Source organism: Orcinus orca, chromosome 20, assembly GCF_937001465.1.
Source record: "Orcinus orca chromosome 20, mOrcOrc1.1, whole genome shotgun sequence".
NCBI lineage: Eukaryota > Metazoa > Chordata > Mammalia > Artiodactyla > Delphinidae > Orcinus > Orcinus orca.
This window is the reverse complement of record NC_064578.1, coordinates 52769206-52796458: the sequence shown is the minus strand read 5'-3', so window position 1 is coordinate 52796458 and position 27253 is coordinate 52769206. Positions and strand designations below refer to the sequence as shown.

Here is a 27253-nt window from a genome sequence, read left to right as displayed (position 1 = left end):
ATCAAGAAATGCTATGAAGAAAATAGACAGGGGGGTGTTATAGAGAGTAACCAGGAAGGGGTAGGAGGGTGCCTTTAAATAAGTTGGACAGGGCTTTCCTGGTGGCGCAGTGGTTGAGAGTCCGCCTGCCGATGCAGGGGACACGGGTTCGTGCCCCCGTCCGGGAAGATCCCACATGCCGCGGAGCGGCTGGGCCCGTGAGCCATGGCCGCTGAGCCTGCGCGTCCGGAGCCTGTGCTCCGCAACGGGAGAGGCCACAGCAGTGAGAGGCCCACGTACCGCAAAAAAAATAAATAAAAAAAATAACTTGGACAAGGAAGACCTCTTTGAGGAGATGATATGGAGGGAGCCAACCACGTGACTGTCTGGGAGGGGAGAAGAGTGTCCCAGGCAGAGCAGCTGGTAGGAAGGCCCTGAGATGGGAAGGTGCTCACTGCAGAGGAAGAAGCTGGAGTGCAGTGAGTGAAGGGGACCGCGGCAGGAGATGTCGCAGAGGCATCAGAGCCCAGACCACACAGGGCGCTAGAGGCCTCAGTAAGGAGTCCAGATTTAACTCAAAGCAGGGTGGAAAGTCTTCAGAGTATCAAACTGAGGGATACTATGATCTAATTTACATTTTAACAAGATCACTCTGGCCGCTGTATGGAGAATGGATGGCAGTGAGGCAGGAGTGTCAGCAGGCCAGTGAAGAGGCCTCCAGCCCAACGCGGGAGGGAGGGTGGTGGCTTTTGCTGCCACGGTGGCAGAAGAGATGGAAAGAAGGGACTATTTGCACGCAGTCTCTTTAGCGGTAGAGCCACAGGACGACTCAGTGGAAGGTGGTGCAATCTGCTAAGATAACGGAGCCTGGAAGCAAAACAGGTGGGCGTGGGGCGGGCGTGCAGAGCCCTGTTCTGGACCTGCTGCATTTGAGAAATGGAGATGTCAGTGGTCCTTTGCGTGCGCGCAGGGAGAGTCAGGGCTGGTGACCCACACCGAGGAGTCATCAGCTGACTGTGGGTTTAAAGCCATCAACTGGGTGAGATCACTCAGAGAGAGAGCAAAGGGCACAAAGAGGGGCTGGCCTGCGCTGCTCTCCTCCCACATCCAGAGACCAGCAGAGGAGTCTGGTGGGGGAGGAGGAAATGGAGGGTTTGGAGTCACTAAAGCCAAGAGAAGAAGCGGTTTCAAAGAGGTACTGTGTCAAGTGCCGCTAAGTGAATGAGTAGGATGTGGGTCAAGAAGCAGCCCCTGGATTTGCAACATGGAGGTCGTTGGTGACCTTGACAAGGGCGGCTTAGTGTAGTGGGGGGCAGAAGCCCAGCCGTGTTGGAAGAGAGAATAGAACGGTAAGAAGTGGAGATAGTGAGTCTTTCCAGCTGTCTCAGAAGTTTTGCTGAAAAGAACAAACAATGAGGTGCAAGGAGATGTGTTCTCAAAGGAGGGAACTTCGGGGTGACTTTTTTTAAGATGAGAATTACTAGGGCAATCTTTTTTTTTTTTTTTTTGAACTTCTGGCCGCACCTCCGGGCTTGTGGATCTTAATTCCCTGCACAGGGATCGAACCCACGGCCCCTGCAGGAGTCCTAACCACTGGACCTGCAGGGAAATCCTTTTTTTTTAGGGCAATCTTAAATGCTGATGCAGAGAGGCAGACAGTCTTTATGCAGGAAGGGGAAGGGGTTCATTGCCAGTGACAACTTTCCCTATTGTTACTTCTGTCAGTGGAATGCCCCTCTCCCAATTTTTTAATGAAAAAGAAATGTCAAATATACAGAAAATTGGGCTGCCCTGGTGGCGCAGTGGTTGAGAATCTGCCTGCTAATGCAGAGGACACGGGTTCGAGCCCTGGTCTGGGAGGATCCCACATGCCTCGGAGCAACTAGGCCCGTGAGCCACAACTACTGAGCCTGCGCATCTGGAGCCTGTGCTCCACAACAGGAGAGGCCGCGACAGTGAGAGGCCCGCGCACCGCGATGAAGAGTGGCCCCCGCTTGCCGCAACTAGAGAAAGCCCTCGCACAGAAACAGAGACCCAACACAGCCAAAAATAAATATAAATAAATAAAAATTTAAAAAATATGAACCTGCTTATTAAAAAAAATAAATAAAATTCAAAAAAATATATATATACAGAAAATTGAAAAACATTTTTGAATTAGCATTCATATACCCACCATTTAGATTCCATAATTGTTAACATTTCAAATGCTGAACTATTTGAAAGTAAGTTGCAGGTGTAAGTACTTCAGCCTGAATCTCCTAAAATAAGAACACCCTCCTACATAACCACAATATCACATCGTTATCATACCAGAGAAAATTAACATTCATTCCTTAAGGTTTTCAAGATCGAGTCCAAATTCACGTTTTCCCAGTTGCCCATAGACTGTCTTTCAAAGCACGATCCATTGCAAGGTCTATGCAATTGCATTTGGTTGTTGTATCTCTTCAATCCCTTTTAATCTAGAGCAACTGCTCTACCCTTTTTTCCTCCCTCACGGTATTGACTTTTTAAAGACACCAGGCCAATAACCCTGTCTAATGCTCCACATTCTGGATCTGTCTGATCGTTTCTTCATGGTGTCTTTTGACGTGTTCCTCTATCCTATTTTCTGTAAGATGGAAATTAAGCTTAGTGCCTCAATAATTTTTTCATGGTGTTCCGAAGGCCCCAAAGGAATACCTAACTGTTCCATTTATTAAGTAGTTAGGTCCATGCAACTGAAGAAGTATTCATGTCCTAATGAGTCAGCACCAGTTGAAAAAGTAATGCACATAAATTGAAAGGGAAATATTTTAGTTCATTCTAATTGCTCACTAATGGGATGGGTTCACCTGTTGGGCACTGCACAACCTCTCAAACTTCAGAATCGGGGCTTCCCTGGTGGCGCAGTGGTTGGGAGTCCGCCTGCGGATGCATGGGACGCGGGTTCGATCCCTGGCCCGGGAAGATCCCACATGCCGCGGAGCGGCTGGGCCCGTGAGCCATGGCCGCTGAGCCTGCGCGTCCGGAGCCTGTGCTCCGCAACGGGAGAGGCTACAACAGTGAGAGGCTAGCACAAATCTAATGTCGAACCTGTGAACTACCTCACACACACTCACACACACACACACACACACACACACACGTTACCAGCATGGCAGGCATTCTTTCTGGTGCTCCAGTTGTCCCAACTGCCGCCAATGGGAGCCCCTTCAAGCTGGCTACTGTGTCCTTTTGACCTGACCCCATTAGTATTTTGAACACTTTCTTGCCTTTTTGGCACAAAAGATGTCCCATGCTTACTTTGTAATTGCCCTACCCCCAAACCTGGAAGCAGCCACTTTTCCAAGAAGTCTGGTTCGTCTTAGGGGGAACGATATCTAGAAACCCAGACCAGGGTGGTACCTGGTTTATTTCAGCCAAACTTTCAACCACTGATGGATATAGATGGTTTGAGATTGTCCTGTCTGGTAAAGAACTAGAGTGTCATGCTCTGTGTCACTGACTGGTGCAGTTATCTGTTGCTGTACAGTAAATCACACCCAATACGTAGTGACTTAAAGCAGCAAAATCATTATATTATCTCTTCAGGTCTCTGTGAGTCAGGAATGTGGGGAAGAGTCAGCTGGCAGCTCTGGCTCTAGAGTGGATACAGTGAGACTGTGGCCAGAGCTATAACAGAAGGGGAGCTGACGCAGCCGTGGGCTGGCCAGGAATTCTTCCCTCTTCAGGTAGCGTCAGGGCTTCTCTGTGTGGCCTCTGCCTGTGGGATACTTTGAGCTTCCTCCCAGCATGGTGGCCTCAGGGCCGTCAGTGGGCCTTTTAAGCCACCAAAGGCTCAAGAGCCACTTTCCAGCAAGAAAAGCAGAAGCCGCATCTCTTTTATGACCCAGCCTTGGAAGACAATGGCATCACTTCTGCCGCACTCCATTGGTTGAAAAGGTCACAAAAGCCCTCCCAGTATTTTTTTTTTTTTTTTTTTTTTTTTGCGGTACGCGGGCCTCTCACTGTTGTGGCCTCTCACTGTTGTGGCCTCTCCCGTTGCGGAGCACAGGCTCCGGACGCACAGGCTCAGCAGCCATGGCTCACGGGCCCAGCCGCTCCGCGGCATGTGGGATCTTCCCGGACCGGGGCACGAACCCATGTCCCCTGCATCGGCAGGCGGACTCCCAACCACTGCGCCACCAGGGAAGCCCCGTTTGGTTTTTTGAAATAGTAAACGTACCTTCTGAGTCTCCATTACTATGGGGGGGTAGGGTCTCCAGATCACTGCCATCCCTTCTTAGGTAATAAGGATTCTGGCCCATCATAGGCCAGCATAGGCCCCAATCAGTGTTGAAAATGTGGATGAAAAATGGGGATCAGAGCTTAGGATGTCCAGGACTGCTGCTTGAGTTAAGCTTTAGGGCAAAGTTTAGGGGACAGATGGTCACGTGGGGCTTGGTTTTGTGTTTGCGCTAATCCGGGTGTCTTCCTCCCCCTTTCTACTCTCCCTGTGTCTTGCCGTGCCTCTGCCACACCTGTCTCATTTCCTCTGTCAAACAGGCCAAGCCTGTTGCCTTCCCCCCGGGCCTCTGCTGTCCATACTTCTTCTGCCTGGGGGCTCTTCCCTGCACACCCAGGCAGCTGCCTCCTTCTCTCATTTAGATCTCCGCTCAAAAGCCACTTGCTGTGGGAGGCCTCCGCCTCCCTGCCCGCCCCTGTCTGCGTTGTGCTCTTTTGTTTCTCTGAAATAGGTTCAGACCAGACCAGGAAGCCTCAGGACTTGGTAAGATGTGGAAATTCTTCTCTGCTTCCCTGCTCTGGCCTCTCCGCAGCAAGCCTCTGGAAACTAAGGGGTTAACCCTGGGCACAGCAGGGGCCTCCAGGATCCTGCTCTGCCTGGGCCCAGCAGTGCTCACATCCCTGAAAGTCCAGTTGAGGCTGGTTGTAAGGAATCAGTTCATGAAGCACTGGGCATGGCATCCGAGTCTGATCCAGGCAAGCGCGTATGACATGCTGGCCGCTATTACTATTACCGTTTTACCAGCACTGCCACGGACCTTGGGCCTGCGCTATGCTGTGCTCTGGGGTGCATGTATTCACACCTCCAATCTCCTAAACCAGATTTCTATAGCGCCAAGGTGGGGACCCAGCGCTCCACAACCCACCTGTTGCTCCCAGGCCCTGGTCGCTCTCTTCTTCCTCAGTTTCCCCTCTCTGTAGTTCTTACGTCTCTGCATGAACCAGCCCCCACCCACAGCTGCTTCTTAGGCACCCAAATGTGACCCACTTTCCCTCCCCGCCTCCCAGCCCCTCTTTCCCCAGACTGGCTTCCACTTCGCCCCATTTCTGCCCGTGGGGATGAAGGGGACACACTTGCTCCTCCCAGGCCTCTCAGAAGAAGGGCAGATTGGCACTTTAGCTTTTCTCTCTCCTCCATATGCAAAGTTAGTAGCTGGACTTTTTGGGGGAACAAAGAAGAGGTGAGATTCCTGCCTGGGAGGAAATTCAGTGCACTGGAAATGGGCTGCCTCTTTTCAGCCCCCTTCTGAGTTTCTTTGCCCCCGAATTCCCCATGCCCCCCATCCCTGGTGGCTGAGCCTTTAGCGGTAGCAGACAGGGGAGTTGATGGGGCAGAGGGAGAGCAAGGTGACCTCTCTGAGACCCCTGCACCCAACGTGCAATGCGGGCTTCACAGCTCTCTATGTATCCCCAGCACGTGGAGGAGGTGAGAGAACTCCGTGGGGGGAGGCTGTAGACCCCGTCCTCTGCCCTCTCCCACCCGCCTCCACCCGACAGGGCCGGGCCAGGGGCTCCTCGCCAGGGCCCAGCCTCTTCTCTAGCTCCTTCAAGATACCCCGTCCAGAACCTGGACTCTGCATTTGAATTCTGCTCTGGTTCCCCTGAGAGCTCAGCGTCCTTATCTGGGAAATGGGTGCAAGGATCCTTCTGTCCAGCTGCTGAAAGGCGGGGTGGGGGTGGTGGTGATGAAGTGGGCACACAGTGAGGGTTCAAGACATTCCCTCCGTGCTCTCCCTCAGGCTCCTGCAGCCCACCTGTGCCTCCACAGCTCTAGCTCCCAGTCTCCTTTCTCCCCTGCCCTGGATCTCCCCTCTCCCCCCAACCCTCTCTTGGTCTCCCTCCCTTCAGTCCTCTCATCTCTGTCCAGCTTTGTTTCTCCCCATCAGGCCAGCGCCTCCGCCCTGCTTCCTCCCTCTCCCCACATTCCCCCAAAGCCTCCCCGCCTTTCCTCCCGCCCTCTCCTACCTCTCCCTCCCTCCTCCCTTCCCCCACTTCCCCGCTCCTGGGCCTTCTCCAGCCCCCTAAACATCTCTCTCCTTCCAGACCCTCTTTCCTGTCCTCTGCCTACTGCCTCCCTCTCCCCAGCTCGGCTTCCCCTCCATCCACCAGCTCTGGCCCTGCCTTCCCCTTCCCTCCGCATTCACCCCGCAAATATTTACCAAAGGTGTACTAGGAGTTTCTCCCCCCCGGCCTCCCATCCTGTCCGGGACGAGCTCGCCTCCCTCTCCCCTTCTTTCCACCCTTCCCCGCTCCTCCCTCGGTGCCTCCCTCTCCTGCTTCCCGCTCGGCCCTCCCTCCCGCTCTTTCCTTCCCTCTTTTCTCTTTCTCTCACTTTCTTCCCCTTCTTTCTCCCACCGCTTCACCCCTCCCCCACCCTCCCCCTCTCGTCCCTCCCCCTTTCCCTCCCTTCCCCATCCTCTCCCTTTGCCTCCCTCCCCTTCTTCCTCTCCTTCTCTCCTCTCCCCCCTCCGTTCCCTCCCGGGCAGCCTCCCCCCTCCCGGCGCCCTCCCTCCCCTCCCTCCCGCTCCCCCTCCATCATCAGTATTCCGCTCCCGTCTCTGCCGCTCTCGGCGGCTCTCGGTCGCTGCCGCACCGTCCGAGGCGGGGGCCGGGGCCGGGGCCGGGGCCTGGGGGGGTGGGGTGGGGGGAGAGCGGCGCCGGCGGCCCGACGAGGGAGGAAGGAAGGAAGGAAGGCTGGAAGGAAGGAAGCGAGGAAAGAAAGAAGGAAAGAAAGGAAGGCAAGAAGGAAGGCGGGCCGGCGGACGAGGGCGCCGGGCCGGGCGGCAGGCGGGCGGGCGAGCGAGGAGGCAGCGCGGCCCCCGAACCCCACCGCTGCCGCTGCGGAAGCCCCCTCCCCATCCAGGACCGGGGAGGGGGGAGAACGCGAGAGACCCGGGCCCGGACGCAGCCCCGCCCCCCGCGCCTCCCCGCAGCGGGCCTCGCACCCCAAATCCCTGTGCCTCATTGGGGGGGTCCTCCCCCCGCGGGCCGGGCATGCTGCCCCCCGGAAGGAGCCCCTTTCCTCGCTGTGAGTAGCCGCCGAAGGGCCCGGGCGGGGGCGGGAGGAGGAACCGCGGGGGGGGGAGCATTCTCTAATTAGGGGACCGTGGTCTTAGGCCTCCTCGGGGCTGGGGGGCCGGCGGCAGAGGACAGTGGGCGGGGCCTGATGGAGAGCAGCAGGCGGTGGGGGAGGTAGTCGGGTGGGGGTCCTCCGGGCCAGGCTAGTTCTGTGTTGGGGGCGGGGGTCGCCGCTGCCTAGGGACGGGGGGAGGGGGGGAATGTGCGTCCGGCGGTCGTTGTGTATCCAGCTGTAGGGCTGAGGATGTAGGCTTGCGGGGCGGGGGGGGGGAGGGGAGGTGGCTCGCTGGGTGTAGGTCTGGGCCCCTCTTTCTGGGGCGGGAGTTCGGGTTCTTCCCCCCCCATTGCCCCTCCCACCTTCCACACCGCCGCTGCTTGGGGTGGGGGGGCACGCCAGTGATGGGGAGGGGGGGAGAGGCGGGCACGGGGTTTCCTTGGTGACCGCGCCTGGCAGGAGCGGTTGCCCTGGCAACCGGGGAGAACCGGGGAGTTTGGGAAGTGAGAATGGGAAAAACGGAGGGGGTGACTGGGGAACGAGACAACCCTCTCCCCAATCTTCAGCCCCTCTCCCTCTGGGGTCCCCCAACCCCCTACTGATGGGCAACCAAACCCCTTCCCCTCCCTCTTCCCAAGACCCCCTTCCTTGACCCCATTCTGCTTCGGGGCCTTCTATCCTTGGCACGTGTCTCTGTGGGACCACTATCTGCCTCCCACCGTCCTTAGCCCTCTCCTCTTGGGGACCTCCCCTCCCCCATTTGCTGCCCTCCCAAGCCTCCCCACCCTCATACCTACTCTTCTAGGACCTTCTAACTGCACCTCATCTTCCCCTCAGGATCCCCTCATCCCCCATCTCTCCCCCTCTCCCCCCAGACATCCCCCCTTGACCCCCTCTCCAGGAGATCGCAACTTTGGCCTCTGTTTCCTCTAGCCCCCAGTCGCTACCTTGATTCCTCTCAGGACCCCTTATCACTTCCCCTCTCTGCTTAGGACCTTCACCTGGGCAGGGGCCGGTGGAGCTTCTCCCTAGCACCCCTAGCCTCTTTCGCTACATCCTGCTCTGTCCGGGACCCCCTTCTGTGACCTCTCTTCACTTACAGCCCCCCATCCCTGTCTCCTCACCTCATGGGATCCCCCAATCCCAGACCCCCCAGTCCTAGGGGCCTCCTGTCTGGAACCTCACCTTCTCTTTCCCTCGGCTGTTTCCAACTCCCCGTCAGTCCTGGGGAGCCCGTGACCCAGGCTCTGTCCAGGGTCCCGCCCACATTTCCAAGCCCCCACCCCCCTGGGCTCTTCCTTCTCTCCGGCCAGGGGCCCAGCCAGTCTCTCTCCTGGACTCTGGGTCCTGATGCCCATGGTGCCCCCTCACCCACCCGGCCCGTCCTGTCTCTCTGCCACTCCCATCCTCCTCCCCCTCTCTCCCCGCCCCCACCCCTGCCGCTCCTCCGGAGCTCCGGCCCCTTCTCCCCGCCCTGCTCCTCGCAGCCTCAGGCCTTGCTTTCTGGAAGAGACTTTCTCAGGGTGAGGAAATCCCCTGGGGAGAGCCCAGATGGGAAAGGGGAGGGGGGAAGGGAGCCACAGGGCTGCCCCTCAGCCCCCTCCCCACGCCCTCCCCAGCTGGAAGCTGCAGTCGAGCCTCCGCAGCGCACCATTGCTATGCACCTCACATCCCAAGTCCCGGCCGCGCAGCCGCCAGACAGGAACTCGGGCTCCAGCGGCAGCTGGGGATAGCCAGAGTCACTTCCCTCCCGGTCCAGGCAGCAGGCAGCATCCTCTCCCCGCTAGAACCTCCCCCCACCCCGCAGTGGCCAGGATCAGCCCCTCCCTCTTCCTGTCTCCTTGCTGCTTCTAACGTGCACCTCCTTTCCCTCCCCACCTTCCTCCCGCTCTTCCCTGGGTCTCCTCTAATCCTGGCACTTGAGTGTTCAAACACACACTCAGAAAGGAGGGACAGAGAGCGAAGCAGCCAAGAGGTAAGAGGGAGACATTCAGACAAGGCAGGGGAGGGTGGGAGAGAGGGGGACCCCGCTCCCAAACAGACACACAGTTAGGGCGCACCACCAGGGAGCCAGACCTGCACGGAGTTCCTCAATTCCAAAAGAAAGGAAAGTAGGGGAGGGAGGGGAACACACTCCATCCTCACACACAGAGCAAGGGACCAGGCAAGGCAGAGACACAGGGAGCCGCAGACTCTGGAGCGTACGGGGAGAGACCCAGGGCGCAGGTGGGAAGGAGCCCGAGGGCACTCCAGCACCCGAGAGGTGCGGGGGGCGACCAGAGGCACAGCGCCCAACTTGCCAGAGAGAGTCAGCCATCACTGGAGGGCAGGAGGTAGCGTGTGAGAAAGACACAGAGGCATGTGTAGGCAGAGGTGCACACGTGCGTGGGCGCACACGCACAAACACACACACACAGAGTCATTCACTCGCAGCCAGAGACCCAGATGTGGAATCAGAGAGACCCAGTTACAAACTTGGCTTCAGAACCCAGAGTCAGAGAGAAAGACCTGGACACACAGAGACACACGCAGTCCCTCATAGACAGAGACACGGAGGGAGAGACAAAGGCAGCACCTCCTGGAGAGACGCCCTGTCAGGGAGGCCCTCACTCCTGGTCACCCTGTGACCTCACACTCACAGAGACTCAAAGAGGTGTCATGGGGACATCAAGAGGCACGGAGGAGGCCTCAGGGCTCTGGAGATGCAGCCCCGCGTGTTGCTGGTACGTTCTCACATCCCGGCGCGAGGGGTCTCCGTGTGTGCTGGACGGACCCCAGCAGCCGCCCTGCATCCCTCCCAGAGTCAGTCAGAGGGCTCCGGCAGGATTAAGACGTCAGGTATCAGAGGGCCTTTGACACGTCTCAGGAAAATGGAGCCAGGGCCCAGCACGCACGCATGCACCGGCACCGAGGCCAGGTGGAGAGAGGCAGGTCTCCAGGCGAGGTGCTGTGGGGCCTGGCCAGAGTGGGGGGGCGGGAGGGGAAGCGCTGAGTCCTCAGCCGCTTCCAGCACCCTGGCTCCTCTCCTCCTCCGCCCCCCCCCCCCCCCCCCCCCCCCCGCCCCATGGCTCACCTGTCTCCTCTGATAGGACAGTGCACCCTCTCATTATCACACCCTCCGCATTCTTCTTCCCTTCCCCGACCTCTCCGGCTGGGCATCTGTCCTAAGGTGTCACCTGGACCTCGTGTCTCTATCTCTGCACCTCCATCTCCCACCTCTCTCCCCTCGGCTAACCCTTCACCCCGCCGCCCAGCCCAGTGCCTTCCGGCCTTCCCTCCTCTGTCTACCCTTGCTTTCTTTTCCACTTCTTTCCAGCCGCACTCGCTCCCTGCACTTTCTTCTCCGTTTCTCTGTTGTCGCTCTCCCTCACCTCCAGCCATCTGTTTCTAGCCGCCCCTCTGTCTTCCTTCCTCTTCCTTTTCCCCTGCACTCGCCCTCCCCACAGCCCTGAGCACTTACACTGGTGTCCTGTGGACGGCGAGCGTTATTTCCCCCTACTGCTTTCAAAGTGTTTAATGTGTTGCCAACTTTTTGAAAAAACTTAGCGATTTCACATGAAAACTCATTCACATCACAAGAAAAAAATGTGTAACTTCGCGTGGTGATTTGTAAGTAGACTTCTTGTGGTGATCGTTTTGCACACATTGAATTATTGTGTGATACACCTAAAGCTAATATAAGGTTATATTCAATTCTATCTCAAAACTCCAGCTTCTCAGCTGCTTTTGCATAATTCTCCCCCTGGGGTAGCAGTGCCCTGTGCTCAGGTGCCCCAAGGGCCAACCCTCCCTACTCTGTTCTTACCTGCTTCATCCATCTTTCTTACCTGCCCAGCACTATAGTCAGCTGAGTTTTCCACCTCTGCTATTTTCTCTTCTGTTCCTCTCCAAGTGGTTCTTCCCACCTCTCCCACCCCATCCCCCACCACTCTCTCCACACTCCTACCATTGATTTTCTTCCAGAATCGGAGCCCCTTTGCCGGGGGCTCTCTCTGCCTGCCCTTCCTGCCCCATCATTCTTCGGGGCAGTTTTGCCCCAGCTCTGGGCCTCCCTGGAGCCAGGGCCTGCCTCCCTGCCACACCAAGGGCGGGAAGACTCTTAAGACTGCCAGGCTGCAGAGCACACACAAGTGCTGTTGCAGCCCATCCTTGGTTGGCTGACAGCCAGGGTGGGCCCCAGACCCCACCCTTGTCCCCCGTGGGTCAGATTGCAGCCCACAGGCAGGGGTGGGTTTCCCTGTGTGTTGAAGGGAGGGCAGGTACACAGTTGAAAGTTCACCTGGTCCCAGTGCAGGTCTCAGAGGACAAGAGGCTATGTTCCGGGGGACGAGGGGCTTCACCTGGTCTCATCTCCGGGTCAGGGTGCAGATGACAGGGGTCCCCTTTGTGCCATGCCAGTGCTCAACCCCACCATCAGTTCCTCCACCATCACCCTTGTCGGGGTGTAGGGAGAATGTCTGTGTTTCCTCTCTGGCAGAGTGTAGGAAGTCTCATCCCTGAGTTTAGGAACCCTCCATCTTTGCTGGGGAGAAACCCCCTTTCCCTTCCCTTCCCAGTCCCTGAGAGTGGGGTGACTCTGCCGGAGAGGGGGTGGCAGGAGAGTAAAAAGCGTGCCAAGATGCCCCCTTGTTGCTTGGAAACCTACATGCAACTGTTGTCATGGCAGGTGGAGGGGAGGGGCTGCTTCTGAGGCCTGGGAGATGGGCTGGTAGGGCCCCTGCAGGCAGAAGTCCATCCCAGGGGGCGGCTGGGTCCTCAAGAGGGCTGCAGAGAGTGAGGACTCTGGGTCCTGGTGGGGGTGTTGAGAAGCCTGTGTATGACCCAGATGGCTAGCAGAGAGGGAGCGAGGTAGGGCTGGGGCAGCAACCCAGGCCACTCCCTTCCTGTCTCAGCTGTGTCCCCCTGAACCCCTCAGCCCACACTCCTGTCAGAGTGTTGAGCTTAGGCCCCAGAGCTCTTGTTCCAGCGCTGTGACAAAGGTCAGAAAACAGCGGCAGCCCCAGCTCTCCCAGAGGGGCAGCCCCAGGCGGTAAACGTGGAGATTTGCCGTCCACTTGCCTGGAACCCTCAAACCCAGGGCCGGAGATAATGATGACAAGAGCTGACATTCATTAGCGCTTACCCTGGGCCAGGCTCTGTGCTGGTGATTCCATGTGGATTTGTTCTGTTCTTTCCTCACAGGAGTCCTGGGAGGGAGGCACGATCATCATCCTTATTTGACAAAAGGGGGAACTGATGCGGGAGAGATGAGGTCCCTTACCCGAGATCACCAAGGTAGAAGTGGCAGAGCTGGGACTGCAAACCTGGGCACTGGCCACTCTGCAGATTGCCTCCCCCAGCTGAGATCACTGCTTTCCAAAGGGGGAAACAGAGAGGGCACCATGCTGGCCCAACAGCCCTCCGAGTGGAAATTAGGATCATTAATAATAACAATAATCAGATTGTTAAGAATGACAGATTCAGAAGATTAGAGTTTAAAAGAGATATCGGAGTTCTGGTAACTCACAGGCTCCTGGCCTCTCGATCTTGTTTATGCCCAGAGGGGAGAGGACATACCCAGGCCCATTCTCACGGCGGACTTTCCTTACCAGGGTGGGGGTGTCCAGTCCAGGTCCAGCTGGGTCTGGGGGGAACAAAGATCCTTCAGGTGATTCTGTGGGTCCCCCCCCAGTGATAAATGGGTGTTTCTGATCCAGCCAGAAACACTGGATTAACATAAGGGGGGGTGGGGGGTGGAGTAAAAAGGAGGAAAAGATTTGTTCTTCTGACCCAGTGAGAATAAGTGATAACTGTTATTAATGATTTATTACTGATAACACTGTCACTGAGGTGCCCAGCACTGGACAGGTAATGACACCAAGCTAGGTGTCATTACCTTCACAGACAGAGCCTGGGGGGGGTCGGAGGGGGACACAGTGAGAAAGAGGCGGGTCAGAGTGTAAACCCAGGTCTCCCCGACACCCTTGCTCTTTCCACCTGTCCATCCTTCCTAAAGTGACAGTGTGACACTATCCAGGAGGAGGAGAATAGTCACAGTCATAGAAGAGTTGTATCGACCTTTCTATGAGCCAGACACTGTGCTCCGCAGCGCCACAGATATGGGGACCACTGACTCCCCACCACCCGAGGAGGTCGATTAGCTCTTTTCCTCATTTTACAGATGAGCAAACTGAGGCCATGAGAGGCGATGTCCCCCTTCCAAGGCCCCATGTCTGATACGAGTGACGATCGAGGTTCTAACCCCGGTCTGCAGCCCCTCCCAGCACGCCCCTAGACAGGGTGGGGGAGGGGAGGGTTCATTACTCACCTGGAAATGGAACGTGGGAGCGGATTGCACGCTTAGGGGACCCTTGACCCCTTGCTCCAGGACCAGCATCCCTGGGAAATGTGGGATCTTGGCCTGGTCCTGGATCCACCAAATCAGAACCTGCACTTTCACAAAGCCCCCAGCTCACCTGGATACGCGCCAATGTCTAAGGAACACTGATCCCGTCCACGGAGTTTTCAGCTCTTGGTTACTTTTAGTAGAACCCCCCCCCCCCCTTTTTTAAAGAGTAGTAGTTCTGCACGCCCTGAGATGGAAAACAGATGGCAGCATTGCCCTTCCAGGGGACAGGGAGGGGAGCAGGGGGGCGGGAGGCCACAGTCAGGCTGGCTCACACCAGGGCCCTCCCCACCTGCAAACTCACCCCCATGCACCCCTGCGAAGCCTTGGCAATAACCGCTGTTTGGAAAACCGCCAGTACCAGGCTAGGTCCTAGCTCTCTCCCTGGGCGGATTCAGTTCAGCGGCGGTGTGAGGCCGCCCCACCTCCCAGAGTCACACAGTACAGGGGCCCTGGGTGTTCAGCTTCCTTTCATCTCTTGGTTCCTGCCCGGGTCCGGGCGGTCATGGGTACAACGAGGACTCAGGACCTCACCACGCCTCAGTATGCCCTTCCGTGAAGTGGAACTGCTGTAGTTCCTCCCCTGCGGGCCCAAGGCTGCCTCAGCAGAGGCCTGGCACAGAGCAGGCTTCATACGACAAAGGCAGAGCCAGCCTGGCTGGCGTGCCCTACTCTCAGTTGAGTTTGTTTCTCTCACTTTGATCTCCTTCCAAGTCCTTCCAGAATCCTGGGAGAGCCCTGCGAGGTTGTTGGGCAGAGCCTCCGAGCAGAGGAGCCCAAGCTCTGGGGACTCAGGACTGGTTCCAAGCGGGACGGAGGCTGAACTGGGAGGCACTGGGATGGCCAAACCACGCCGTCCGATACAGGAACCACTACGGCCACAGCCATGTGTGGCCATCGACATTTAGATTAATTTAAAGAGGGACTTCCCTGGCGGTCCAGTGGTTAAGACTCTGAGCTTCCACCGCAGGGGGCACGGGTTCGATCCCTGGTCGGGGAACTTAAGAATCTGCGTGCTGCAGGGCACAGCCAAAAAAAAAAAAATTCTCGATTAATTTAAAGTAAATCAGCAATTCAGCTCCTCACACCACGCGGCAAGTGCTCGATGGCCACATATGCTGGCGGCCACCATACCCGACGGCGCGGATAGCACTTCAGTGGGGGACGGCGACCCACTCAAACACTGAACCGGTTCCACACCGGCTGGCAAACAGCTGCTGTTCTCCCCCCACCCCCTGCCTCCCCAGCCCAGTGTCATATGCTACCTGTTATCAATTCCCATTTCTCAGACGAAGAAACGGGGACGGCGAGCTCTGGTTCCCAGCAGAAAATCGGCAGCTGCCTGGGACCGGAGCGGGTTTGCTTCTGTCCCCGCTCGCCAGGCAGACTTCGCGTCCCAGCTCACGTTTGCCAGGCACTTGCTGACCAGACCATCTTCTGGGCCCCCTTTCCCCAGCCCCGGGCAGCGCTGACTGTCACTGATGTCCTGTTTTAAAGGAGGAAATGGGAGCCCAGAGAGGGGGAGGGCCTGGCCCAAGGTAACACAGCCAGCGACCGATGGCAACCAGGCTGCGGGTCCCTCCACCCCCCGTAGCATCTGGGGTGCTGGCGTGAGTGGGTTCGCCACCTACAAGCAAAGACTGGACCTCTCCAATCTCCTCTCCCCAACCTTCTTCCCTGCCCTCTCCCCTTTCTTGGCTTTAAGAATGTGATCCCCAAATCCATAAGAAGAACCTGGCCCCTCCCTCTGCCTCATCTCCAAGTTCTGCCACTTTTTGCAAATTGTCAGTATCTTTTCATTCTTTTCCTCCTCGCCACCCCTGTGGCTCCGGCCCCAGACTCATCCTCTCTCCCTGGACCTTTGGCCCAGCTCCTGCCCGGCCTCAGTCTCTCCCAAGAGTCCACTCACAGGGAACTTTCCAACCCAGAGCTGACCCTGCCCCTCTCCTGTCACAGCCTCCCACCCTCAGCTCCCAGCACCCCCGCCTCTCAGTCCGCTGTGGAGCAGGACGTCTTTGTAACTGAGCTGGACTCTGCAGACCCCCGACCCCCATCTGCCTCTCTGGCCCCCAGGCCTTTACACACAGGCGTCCCTCTGCCTGACGCGCCCTTCTTCACCCGCATGCCTCGCGCCGTTTTGCCATCACTTCCTCCCGCAGACGTTCCAGGGCCTCCACCCTGTGCTCACCCTCTCACTCGGCCTTTGTATGTCTCCCCTCCGGACCACTAACTCCCCAAAGACAAAGGCAGGTCTCCTCTGCCCCTGCGCCCCCGGCGCCGGCAGGGAATCCAGCGGTAGGGGGCGCTCGCTCGCTCCTTCATTCTGCGGGTATCGATGAGGCTCTGTAGGAGCCGGGCGCATCCTAGGCACCTGGGATGCAGCCAGACAGACAAACTCCCTGCCTGGGGAGCTCACCTTCTAGTGGGGAGACAGGCAATGCGCAGGACCAGGCGTTATCCATCATATGATGTCGGGCCAGCTGATGAGAGGGTTGTGAAGGAAAGGAAGAGAAGTGTAAGGGACGGGCTGGGGGGCGGGGGGCAAAGAAACCCTCCCGGAGCGGGCACGGAACAGAGTCCAGAATGGAGACAGAGAGAGCAACGCAGACCCAAGGAGGACCGCTCCAGGCAGAGGGAACAGCAAGGGCAAAGGCCCTGAGGTGGGAACGTGCCTGGTGTGTGGGCGGAGACTCGGGCTGGTGGAGTCACCGGTAAATATTTGTTAAATGAACATATGAAAGACCAAATAAATGACCCGTCAGTGCTTCTCGGTCGGGAGTTGGGGGAAGACAGGAGAAGACAGCCCCCCTCACCAAGCAAGTCATCTCTCCCCAGCCCACCCCTGCCTCAGGAAGCTTGGGCAAGTCCTGAGCTGAGCCCCCAACTCTGTTTCCTCTGCAGCAGCTATGAGGGGCCTGAGCCACCCTTTTCCCAGGGCGATTCTATCTCAAAAGTTAGCGGACTGTCGATTCTTGGGGCTTTGGGGTTGCTTTTATTTTAAAAGCATTCAGGACACGGACAGGCTCAGAGGGACACACGTGTGAAGTTGTTTCATCCATCCCTGAAGCCTGTGCTGCCTGTACCCTGCCCCTCTTCCCCCCACCTTAACAGCTCCCGGCCATGCCCGTATGACAGACATCCAGGGAGAGAAGTGTTCATCTCTCCCTGGCTTTGATGTCTCTCCGCCCTCCTGGCTCCAGGCTCCACTTCCGCCCCAGTCCCTCACAGTTGGGAAGTTCTTCTTTAGATCTAACCTCCATCCCTCTTGCTGCGATGGCAGTCAATTTCCTATCTTTTCTCTCACCTCCTGAACTTCCCCCAGAAAAAAATGAGTACGCCTGACTGGAATGTTCCCTGCCTCTCTTTTCTCCTCACCCCGCCTCTCCTGGGCCCCTGAGTCTCCGATCTGCCATCTGCCTGAATCCTCTCAGGCACGATGCCCGAGATCTCTCAGGACTTGGGGAGGACGGCGAAGCTGGTGGGGCCTCGGCCCGTTGCCTCGAGTGCCTGGCCCTCCGTGCCTCCGCCTTCCCCTGGATCTGGGCTCGCTTTCTAGGTTCCTCTGTTCCCCCTTAACGCCTCTCTCCCTCTCCCTTGCCACCTCCCAGGGCTCGCGTTGGTCTCTGTCTCTGTTTCTCTCTCGTGCTGTGTCTCTGCCCCTTTCTGCCTTTCACACCTCTTCTCTCTGGGGCCTCTTGCATCTCCGTGTCTGCTTCGGTCCCTTGCACCAGGTGGGGGTGGAGGACCCTCACGTTGAGGCTTCTCCCAGGGCCCCGGGGTGAGAGAGGCAGTGGGGTGACCTGGCCCAGGGCTGGGCCTTGGGTTCCAATCCCAGCTGCCCCGTATCCAGGCTGTGTGACCATCGGCCAGTACCTTCAGCCCTCAGGATCTGCTTCTCCATCTGGAAAATGGACACAGGGACGAAGCCTTCTTCCTAGGGCCGCAGGGAGAAGCCAGCATCTGGAGACGAGGGCACGGCTAAGCACGGCCCTAGGCCCATAGCGAGTGCTCAACAGAGATTCCCGTCACTATCAGGGGCGGGCCGTGGCCAATGAGGGTGGCAGAAGGCAGGTCACAGTTCAACAGGCCCCCAGGAGACCTCCAAGGGAACTGTCCCTGCTATCATGACAAGCTCGAGCGTCTCTGGGGCCCCTCGGCTCTGGGGAGGCTGACCAGGGAGGGGCCGCTTCCCAGCTGCGTGTTTGGCCTTGAGCAAGCGACTTTGCCTCTCTGCGCCTCAGCTTCCCTGTCTGTGAAGTGGGGGTGAGAGCGGTCCCCTGTCAGGGTCAATGGGAGAACTACAGTTCATGTGAGTCAAACTCCCAGGACTCTGCCCTGTTGGTGCCGGGTACACGGTGGACGTTACCATCACTGGTGGTGGGTTATTCAAGGAGTTGGTATGAGTCAGGCATGTGCACAGCCCCTGGCTTTGAGAACATGCTCAGAAGAAGAGGGTTAGCCAGCACCCCTATTAGCTGTGCTGGAGGGCTGTAACTGGGGCCAGGTGTCCCCTCGGCGCAAAGCCATATCCTGGAATGTAGCCCACACAGGTGGCATCTGAGGTGTGGCTCCCCTCAGGGCCTGCATTTAGTGGGGTGCACGCAGCTGCCCTGGGGACCTACGGTGTAGTACCTGGGACCCTGCCAGCCAGATGGCGGCATGCTGTGGGTGCAGAAATTGAGCTGAAGGCAGTGTGTTTGCAGCGGCAGCGTATGGAGGTGCTGAGTCTGCCAGGCTGGCCTCCTGGGATGGGAGGGGCCTCCTGGGATGGGAGGGGACCCTGGGGTCTGGACGTCTGTGGGATGAGCCCGAGATGTGCAGCTGGGTGAGTGTGTCCTGGGCTGGGTGTGCAGAGAGGGGCATGTGGCCAAGCAGGTGCGTCTCTGTGTGACTATAGGAGAGAAGGCGGGGAAACTGGGGGGGGATCTAAATGATGGCGCTGATAACTAATGCCTCCACCCGACGTTCACTGAGCACCTACCCTGTGCCAGGGAACCAAACTGTGCACAAAACAGACGCGGTCCCTGCCCTCGGGGAGCTTACACTCAAGTGTGTGGGCTTCTAAGAGGTCAGAGGGTAACAAATGCGATATAGACAAAGCAGAGAAGGTTCTGGTGTGGGGTAGGGGTGCTGTGAGATGCAAGGAGGCCTCACTGAAAAGACCTGAAGGAGGACAGGGACGCCTGAGGATGAGCGGTCCAGGCAGAGGGAAGAGCACATGCAAAGGCCCGTGCGTGCCATTCCAGAAACAGTAAAGAGGCCAGTGTGGCCTGAGGTGGGGGGGTGAGCGGGGCTAGGAGCAGCCCATCCTGGGGAGAGGGGTCTGCTAAACCTCGGTGAAGTCTCTGCCCTCACACCCCGTGAGACAGGGTGTGAGAGCTGTTTAGTGGAGGAGGGGCAGGATCTGACTTGGATGCTGTCAGGACCCCTCCAGCTGCCTGTGAGAACCGTCTGGGAGGGAGAGCGAGTGTCAAAGTGGGGAGACAACTGAGGAGGCAACGGTGATCATCTAGGGGAGATGGTGGCGGGGATGAGAAGTGGTCAGATCTGCATTTTTTTTGTAAAGAGAGAGCCATTTACTGAGCCAGTCCCCGAGTGGCCCCGTGAGATAGATACTATTATTATCCCTGTTGCACAGCATTTTTCTGCAGCTCAGAAAAATGAAGTCACTGGCCTAAGGTCACACAGCAAACCAACAGCAGATCCGGGACTGAAACCCAGGCCCCCTGGCACTTGGTCAATGTGCTCTGTTATCGCTACTTGTCTTTGGGGGCCTGTGGATGTTGGGTTTGGAGGGTGGGGGTAGCGTTAGTCAGCATCTACACCGGTGTCCGCACACAGTAGGGACACAGAAAATATTTGTTGGATGGATGGATGGATGGATTAAAACCGATGAACAGAATGAACGGAAGAGGCTGCCCTGCCCATTTTGCAGAAGTGTATCAGGAGGCGGATAGCAGGATACGGCTGAGGTCCAGGGGAGAGGGCCGCATGTGGGGATGGGTTTCTTTGTGGCATGAACAGGGGTTGGCCCTCGGCTGAAGGACTGGGGTGACGGTGACATGGGCCCAGGTTCGCTGGTGTATCAGGGGTGGAGGTTAGAGTGCCTGGTTGTGCGGTGTGGTGGGGGGCTTTGGGGGGGCTCCTAGGGTCCTGGGGGAGTGCCTGCCTGCAGAGGAGCCCGCACTAGGTTGTCTGCACTCGGGCTGGGGGGCAGGTGCACGAGGCGGGGTGGGTCAGCGTTGGCCCAGCCTGGTTATGCGGCCGATGAGGTTGTGCCAGGAGGCCAGGCCTGGCACAGCCCAGACACCCCCCCCCACCCCCTTCCCTGGGCAGCCCAGCCTTCAACCTTCCTCCCCGACTTCCCCGCCCTTCCCCGGCTGCCCAGAACCAATGGGTTAATTAGATAACAGAGCCTTTGATTAACGGGGGAGGGGGAGGCCTCCAGCGCTGAGAAGGGGGGCTGGAGGAGGAGGGAGGAGAGGCGCCCTCCCCGCTCAGGAGGCGAGAAAGGAGGGAGGGGTGGGGAGGGAGGGAGCTGAGGCACAGCTTGGCTCTGCACTGCCGTGTGACTAGAAATTGTAATCGCGGAGAGAGAGAGACAGACAGAGCCTGGCCGAGGGAGACGGAGACGGACAGACGGACAGACAGACAGAGAATCCGACCGAGACGGGCTCCCCAACCTACCTGCGAGAGGGTGATGGGGACGGAGACAGAGTGAGGAGGAGATGGAGAAGGAGTGGGGGGCCTTGTGGTCCCAAGGCTGGCGAGACAGTGAGGGGGGGCCTGAGGGGGGGCGGGGCGCAGAGGCAGGGGGCAGGGAGAGAGCAGGGGGCTGAGGCCTGCGGGGGTGGGGGAGAGTGGAGGTAGAGGGTAAGAGACTGGAGGAGGCGAGCAGGGAGGGCGGGAGACAGTTGCTGCAGTGGCCTAGACGGGCCTGCGGGGGGCGGGGTGGGAAGGGCGACAGGCGAGGAGGGGGGGGCGCGGGGAGACCCCAAAAGCCCCTGCGCCCCCCCCAGCACAACCTCGACAGGAAGCCCTGGAGAACTGGGGAGGCAGAGCTCCCGGCGGCTGGAGGCATGTGGAGGGGGGGACCTGGGGCGCAGGGAGAGGCCCAGCGGAAGCCGAGCCACTGGGGTGAGTGTCGCTCTGTGTGGGGGGAGACAAGGATGGAGATGGCGGAGGGCGACGAGGGAGGGGAGGGAGGCCCAGGCTCTGCAGAAGCCATCCTGGGGGAGGGGGGGCCGTGGTGCGGGCTGGCAGCAAGCGAGATGGGGACCGAGGCGGAGGTAGAGACACAGCGGCGGCGGGTCTGGACCTGAGGTGGGCGCTGCGGGCTCCCACCGCCCGAGCGGCATCCCGGTCTGGGGGTTCCCCGGCCTCGAAGGCTGGCCCCCTTGGGCTGCGCCGGCGCTTGGCTCCGAGGGTGTGGGCTGGCTTATCACCAGTGTCTTGAGGTGGGAACAGGACGGGGACAGAGCGTAGCGCTCCTTGTCACTCAGGGATATGCAAAGACCCCACCGCCCTCACAGACCGCATAGATGGAGGCGCTCACAGCCCCCAGCCCTCCAGGCAGAAAAATGAGTCTGGAGTGTAGACACAGGACCAACCCTCCCCCTATCCCACCCCCATCTCTCTCTCTCTGTCTCTGTGTCTCCGTCTAGCTGTTGCTCTTCCCCTCAGACATGCGTTCAGACACACAGACATGCGCACATGTCTTTTTATCTGAGTTAAAATGATGTTGGAAACCGCGGGAGGGAGCGTGTGTGTGTGTGCGCGTGCGTGTGCGGGGCGGTGGGGAGGCCCGGCGGCCCTGTGTCCGCGGGTCTGGGAGTGCGAGGGCGCGCCCCTGTCACCGCTGTTGCTGTGCGTGTTTGTGCAGACGGCTCCTCTGTCCCCCTGTTCGCCCCACTCGTGGGGAACTCTTGGGTCGGCCGTGTTGGAGCAGAGCTCGCGGGCGTGGGCGCGTTTGTGTGCGCTCGAGGCGGAGACGCTGCGTGGAAGGGTTAGGGTTGGGGAGCCCGAGGGGTAAAGCCAGGACCGCAAACCCCTTCTGTCGCTACCCAGCCAGCTCCGTGCTCCTCAGCGGCCTCATCTGTCAACTGGGCATCCTAACAGCTTCCTCCTGTGGCTCCCAGGAAGCTTAAACAAGCGTGTGCAGGTCTGGCGCAGAGAAGGGGCACACTCGCAATTCCGGAGCCATTATTATTGTTGTTTTCATTGTTACTGTCATGACTAGCCCATCCCCCTCTCCGTCTCTGGTCCTGTGGAAACGCGGGTGGGAGGACCTGACCCCCACGCTGCCCACTCCCCTCCCAGAGCTCAGGCTCAGGCTCTCCGGCCCCCCAGCCCCTTCTCCAGCACCATCCTGCGTGTAGCAGCCGCTGGCACGGACCCACCAGCTGCCATCGTGGCCTCGAGCACCTGCCACCCTCGACCTCCTCCTCCCCCGTTATCGTCTCCGGTGTCCTCCCTCCGCAGCTGCCTCACCTGCCCACACCCGGCCCCTCCCCCCTTGCCTTGTCTGGCACCTTCTCCTTCAAATCCCCTGTTTGAGTCGAACTCAGATCCCTCCAGCCGCTGCCACGGCTGCCACTGCTTCAAGGCGCATGGACCACGGGTGATGGCAGGGAGTCTGGCTTGCTGGGAAACTTGGCCTCTACAAACACTCCCTGAAGGGAGAAGTGATGGGGGGGGGCGTCCAGGAGGCTGGTCCCCTCCCAGAAGTGCATGCAGGTGGAGAGGGGACTTGGGTGGCTGCTGGGACGGGAGCCAGATCCTCATTCCCAGCCTGGTTTTTCACCTCTTCTCTGTCACTTACGTCTTGTCTGTCTTGTCTCTCACTCCATCTCGACCTATTTATGTCCCTTTTTGAAATCATGCAAAGAACCAAGTTTTTTATCTGGCCGACGTCTCCACTTGCCGGCCAAGCGCCCCTGGGTGAGCACTTCCTCTCCCCCAGACTCAGTTTTCTGTTCTGCGAAATGGGCATAAAGTCTTCCCAGCACAGAGAGGGTGAGATGAGTGTAGGGTGCACAGGGCCGGCCCTCCTCTCTGCCCCCCTCGTCCTGCCCTGCTGGGCCCTCATCATCAGGGGTGGCCTCTCCCTCCACAGGGGGTCTGCAGGAGTCTTGCCCCCTTGGGTCCTGCGCCTGGGCAGGGAGGTGATGGTGGTGGCAGCAGAGGCAGAGAGCGGCCTGGATGTCGGGGAGGAGCTGGGCCACTCGGGGGGTCCCCATCCCTCACTGAGCCTCTCCCTCTCTCTCCCTGACAGCCCCCCGGCGCCCAGGCGGAGCATGAACATTGAGGATGGCGCGCGCCCGCGGCTCCCCGTGCCCCCCACTGCCGCCCAGTAGGATGTCCTGGCCCCATGGGGCCCTGCTCTTCCTCTGGCTCTTCTCCCCACCCCTGGGGGCCGGCGGGGGCGGCGTGGCCGTGACATCTGCCGCCGCAGGGGGCTCCCCGCCGGCCACCTCCTGCCCCGCGGCCTGCTCCTGCAGCAACCAGGCCAGCCGGGTGATCTGCACAAGGAGGGAGCTGGCCGAGGTCCCGGCCAGCATCCCCGTCAACACGCGGTACCTGAACCTGCAGGAGAACGGCATCCAGGTGAGCTGGGCTGGCAGCCCGGGGGGTGGGGGAGGGGCCCGGGGGTGGCCAGTGCCACCTCCCTGAGCTGGCAGAGCCTCCTGGGCGTCCCCACCAGCTCTTCACGCCCGTACCTGGGCACTTATGAGATGCTGTTTGCATCCTAGTCACTTGAGCCGAGGCTGTCTGGGTTTTCTCGGCGCAAGGCTCCCTGTGTCTGTACCAGCACACGGGGCCCCAGGGCAGGACCATCTGCCCTCCTCCCACAGCACGGCACAGGTGAGCCCTCAGCCTGGCCCCGGAGCCACAGGTCGTGCTGGGGGCGACCCTTCCCTGAGGCCCCTGTGCCACCTGCACCACTGCACCTGCCACGTGGCGTTGGCCACACATGATGCATGACTCTGCCCCTCAGTTTCTTCATCTGGAAAATGGCGATGATATGATCCCTGCCCCAAGGGCCTGGTGCGAGGGCTGATGGTGTCACACTTGTCAAGGATTTAGAATCGCTCTGGCCCCGGGCGAGCGCTCATATGCTGTGTGGTATGGGGATCACATCCCCACTCGCCGGAGTCGGTGTGAGAGCCCTGTGCTCCCCAGTACCTGGCTGGCACTCGGACGGGGCAGCTGCCATCCGATTATAATTGTCATTAAGATGGGCCGTGGGCTTCCCTGGTGGCGCCGTGGCTGAGAGTCCGCCTGCCGATGCAGGGGACACGGGTTCGTGCCCCGGTCTGGGAAGATCCCACATGCCGCGGAGCGGCTGGGCCCGTGAGCCATGGCCGCTGAGCCTGCGCGTCCGGAGCCTGCGCTCCGCAACGGGAGAGGCCACAACAGTGAGAGGCCCGCGTACCGCAAAAAAAAAAAAAAAAAAAAAAGATGGGCTGTAAGTGATGCTTTGGGGGCAGGGCTGTGCTATTTTGAAGCAGGGTCTCCCCCGCTCTGCTTTATTGACGCTGGGGCTGGATCACCCTCAGTGGGGTAGGGGGCGGGCATCCTGTGCACTGTAGGACGTGGGGCAGCCTCCCCGGCCACTAGGGGCCAGTAGCATCCCGCCCCCCAGTTCCAAAAGTGTCTCCAGATGTTGCCAGATATTCCCTGGGGAGGGAGGGAATTTCCCCACCCCCACCCCCGGTTGAGAAACACTGGGGGTTTTTTTTTTGAGCCTGGGCCACCACAGTGCAAGCGCTAACCGCTGGACCACCAGGGAATTCCCCTGACCTCCATGTCTTTAAAGCTGCAGCCAGCTCCTGCAGCCACCACCCCCTTCCCCCATCCAGTTCCGTCCCCCACGGCCCTCAGCATTTAACACAATGCCCGTTTACTTCTAGACAGAGGCCTGGAGTGTGAGATCAGGGAGGGCGCGTGTGGCTGTCAGTTTTACTCACTGATGTGTCCCGAGTGCCTAGACTACGGCCTCCCACGTGTAAGACAACCAAGAGACGCTGAACAGACCAAAGCGCTAAGGGGGAAGACGGAGATGCTGGGGCGCTTGGGGCCCAGAGAGGAAGATGGTGAGGGGAGGTTTGCCTGCGGGACCCCAGGACGCAAGAGAGGCGTATTCAGGCAGAGGGATCGTCTGAGCAGCCCCTCAGGGCTGGGAGGGGGACTGGTTATCACAGAAGAGGCTGGACTTCATTCCACAGAGTCCAGGGGGGCTCTGGAGGGCTTTAGGCAGAGGGCACCATCGGGCTTGTGTGGTAGCCCCTGGGAGGATGGGTTGAGTGTATGCCGTTAGGAGGTGGCGGAGCTGTGGCACCGGTGTCGCTTGGTCGCTGTCACATTCAGCCAGTGCCCTGCCCTGGACTGGGGCGCGGGCACCTAGTGCAGTGCCGGCCACTGAGCAGCTGTTGGTGGGACTGAATTGTTCCATGAGCCCCCCCAAAGAGCAAACGGCCCAGTTCCTCCAAAGGGATGCTGCCGGTGGTGTGACCTCAGCGGCTCCTCCTCGCAGACGCGATCCCTGATGCTCTAACCTCCCCGCTTCCGGCTCCCATTTCCCGGTTATCCCAGCCTGGCGTGCCATCCTGTTTATTGGTGGACCGCCTCTTCCCTTCTAGAATGTAAACCACTCAGGGGCAGGGAAGGGCTTTGCCCAGAGCTGGTCCTAGCAGCATCTGTGGACTGTCACATGAATACACAAAGGATGCGTGGAGCACCGGCAACAAGGGGGCAGGTGTATGGTGAGAATGAAGGGAGGGTGTCGCCCCCTAAAGGGAGGCATGGACAGAGCAGCTGAGACTGCAGCTTGATGTGTGCGAGGCTGGCTCAAACCACGCGAGCAGAAAAGGTAGCCTCTAGGTGGAGGCAGCTGGTGAGGTGGGCCTGGAGCCCAGGGACGCAGTCCTGCAGGGGCAGGGGTGTGGTGATGTGACGCAACTCCAGCTTCAGTGGTCCTTGCCCCACGGCCACCCAGGAAGGGACAGCCTTGCCCTTGGCATTGACCCCCTAAGAGGTCCCCTCTCTGCCCCCACAGAGGGGGGCTCTGGTCCCCAGGCTGTCCAGGACAGTCAGATGGGGGCCCTGATCCCTTCCTCTTCCCCAGGGTCAGACCAGGATGTGCCTTCTTCTCTCCTGGTTCTATGGGCTGGGATAGGAGAGGCCTGCATGGGGACAGGGGATTGACCAAATGCCTTTAAAACAGTGGTTCTCTGGGAATTCCCTGGTGGTCCAGTGGTTAGGACCCGGTGCTCTCACTGCCAGGGGCCCGGGTTCAATCCCTGGTCGGGGAAGTAAGATCCCACAAGCTCCTCGGATCTGCCAAAAAAAAAAAACAAAAAAGACACGGATATCAGGGTGGCCTCATGGAGAAGGTGATATCTGAACAAATGTTTGGAGGGGGTGACGGTGGGAGCCTTGTGGGGCATTCCAGGCAGGGGGCAGCAGGTGCAAAGGCCCTGGGGTAGAGCCTGCCTGTGTAGGAGGAAAAGCCATGAGCCTGGCGTGCCTGGAGCAGAGTGAACTATGGGGAGAGGGCAGGGGGTGAGGACAGAGATGGGACAAAGGGGCCTCGGGGTCACGGTGAGGACTTGGGCTCTTCTCTGCATGAGACAGGAGCCAGGGGAGGCTTTGAGCAGAGGACAGACGGGCTCTGACTTGGGTCTCTCTCTGGCCAAGGTGTGGGGACTGTAAGGGCAAGGGCGATGGCAGAGAGGCCTGTTCGGAGGCTGGTGCAGAGTTCATGAGAAAGAGAGACTGGCGGCCCCAGGTTGGCCCAGACTGGTTGCAGTGGAGGTGTGGGGAGCAGACAGATTCTGGGTCTGTTTTTTGGTGGTGCTTTTTGTTTGTTTGTTTGTTTGGTTGGTTGGTTTTTTGGCTGCGTTGGGTCTTTGTTGCTGTGCACGGGCTTTCTCTAGTTGCGACAAGGGGTGGCTACTCTTCATTGCGGTGAGCGGGCTTCTCTTGTGGAGCACGGGCTCTAAGCATGCGGGCTTCAGTAGTTGTGGCATGTAGGCTCAGTAGTTGTGGTGCACGGGCTTAGTTGCTCCACGGCATGTAGGATCTTCCCTGACCATGGCTCGAATCTGTTTCTCCTGCACTGGCAGGCGGATTCTTAACCACTGCAACACGAGGGAAGACCCTGGGTCTGTTTTGAAGGTGGAGACCGCAGGATTTTCCAGCAAAGTGGATATGGGAAAAGGAGAGAGGATGACTCTGTAGGTCTGAGTGGACCCCTTGGTTGGACCTGTCTGCTCGTGTGTCTCTCACCCCATCTCCCAGGCCACTGGTCTCCAAACGATGTGACCCACATCCCTGTCAGAATATACATATATGAATTTTATTACTAAAGTCATGCAAACGTCTACAGCATCCATGGGTCGTGTATATTATAAAACTTGCACAAAAATGGCCACGTTGAAGGATGGGAAGCATGTCTTGAAATCCTAACGCTTTCGTTTCTCACCCCTGGGGATTCTTGCAGCCCCCTGCTCTGGAGACCTCCGACCCCACCCCACCCCCAGACT

General features: G+C 58.9%; 1 protein-coding gene across 3 annotated transcripts in view; it reads left to right on the top strand.

The window, feature by feature from the left end:
- The first annotated feature begins 6787 nt into the window (after positions 1 to 6787).
- The window catches only part of LRRC4B (leucine rich repeat containing 4B), a 39608-nt gene continuing 19142 nt past the window's right edge, over positions 6788 to 27253 (top strand). The window contains exons 1-2 of one of the 3 annotated variants that reach the window (XM_049703405.1): positions 6788 to 7276; positions 22981 to 23312. In XM_049703405.1, coding sequence (XP_049559362.1) covers positions 23016 to 23312 — 297 coding nt within the window. In that variant the 5' untranslated portion in view covers positions 6788 to 7276; positions 22981 to 23015. Of the gene's footprint in view, positions 7277 to 20214; positions 20424 to 20645; positions 20844 to 22980; positions 23313 to 27253 lie in introns of those variants that run through there. The other 2 variants (XM_049703407.1, XM_033417194.2) reach the window with 2 other exon arrangements.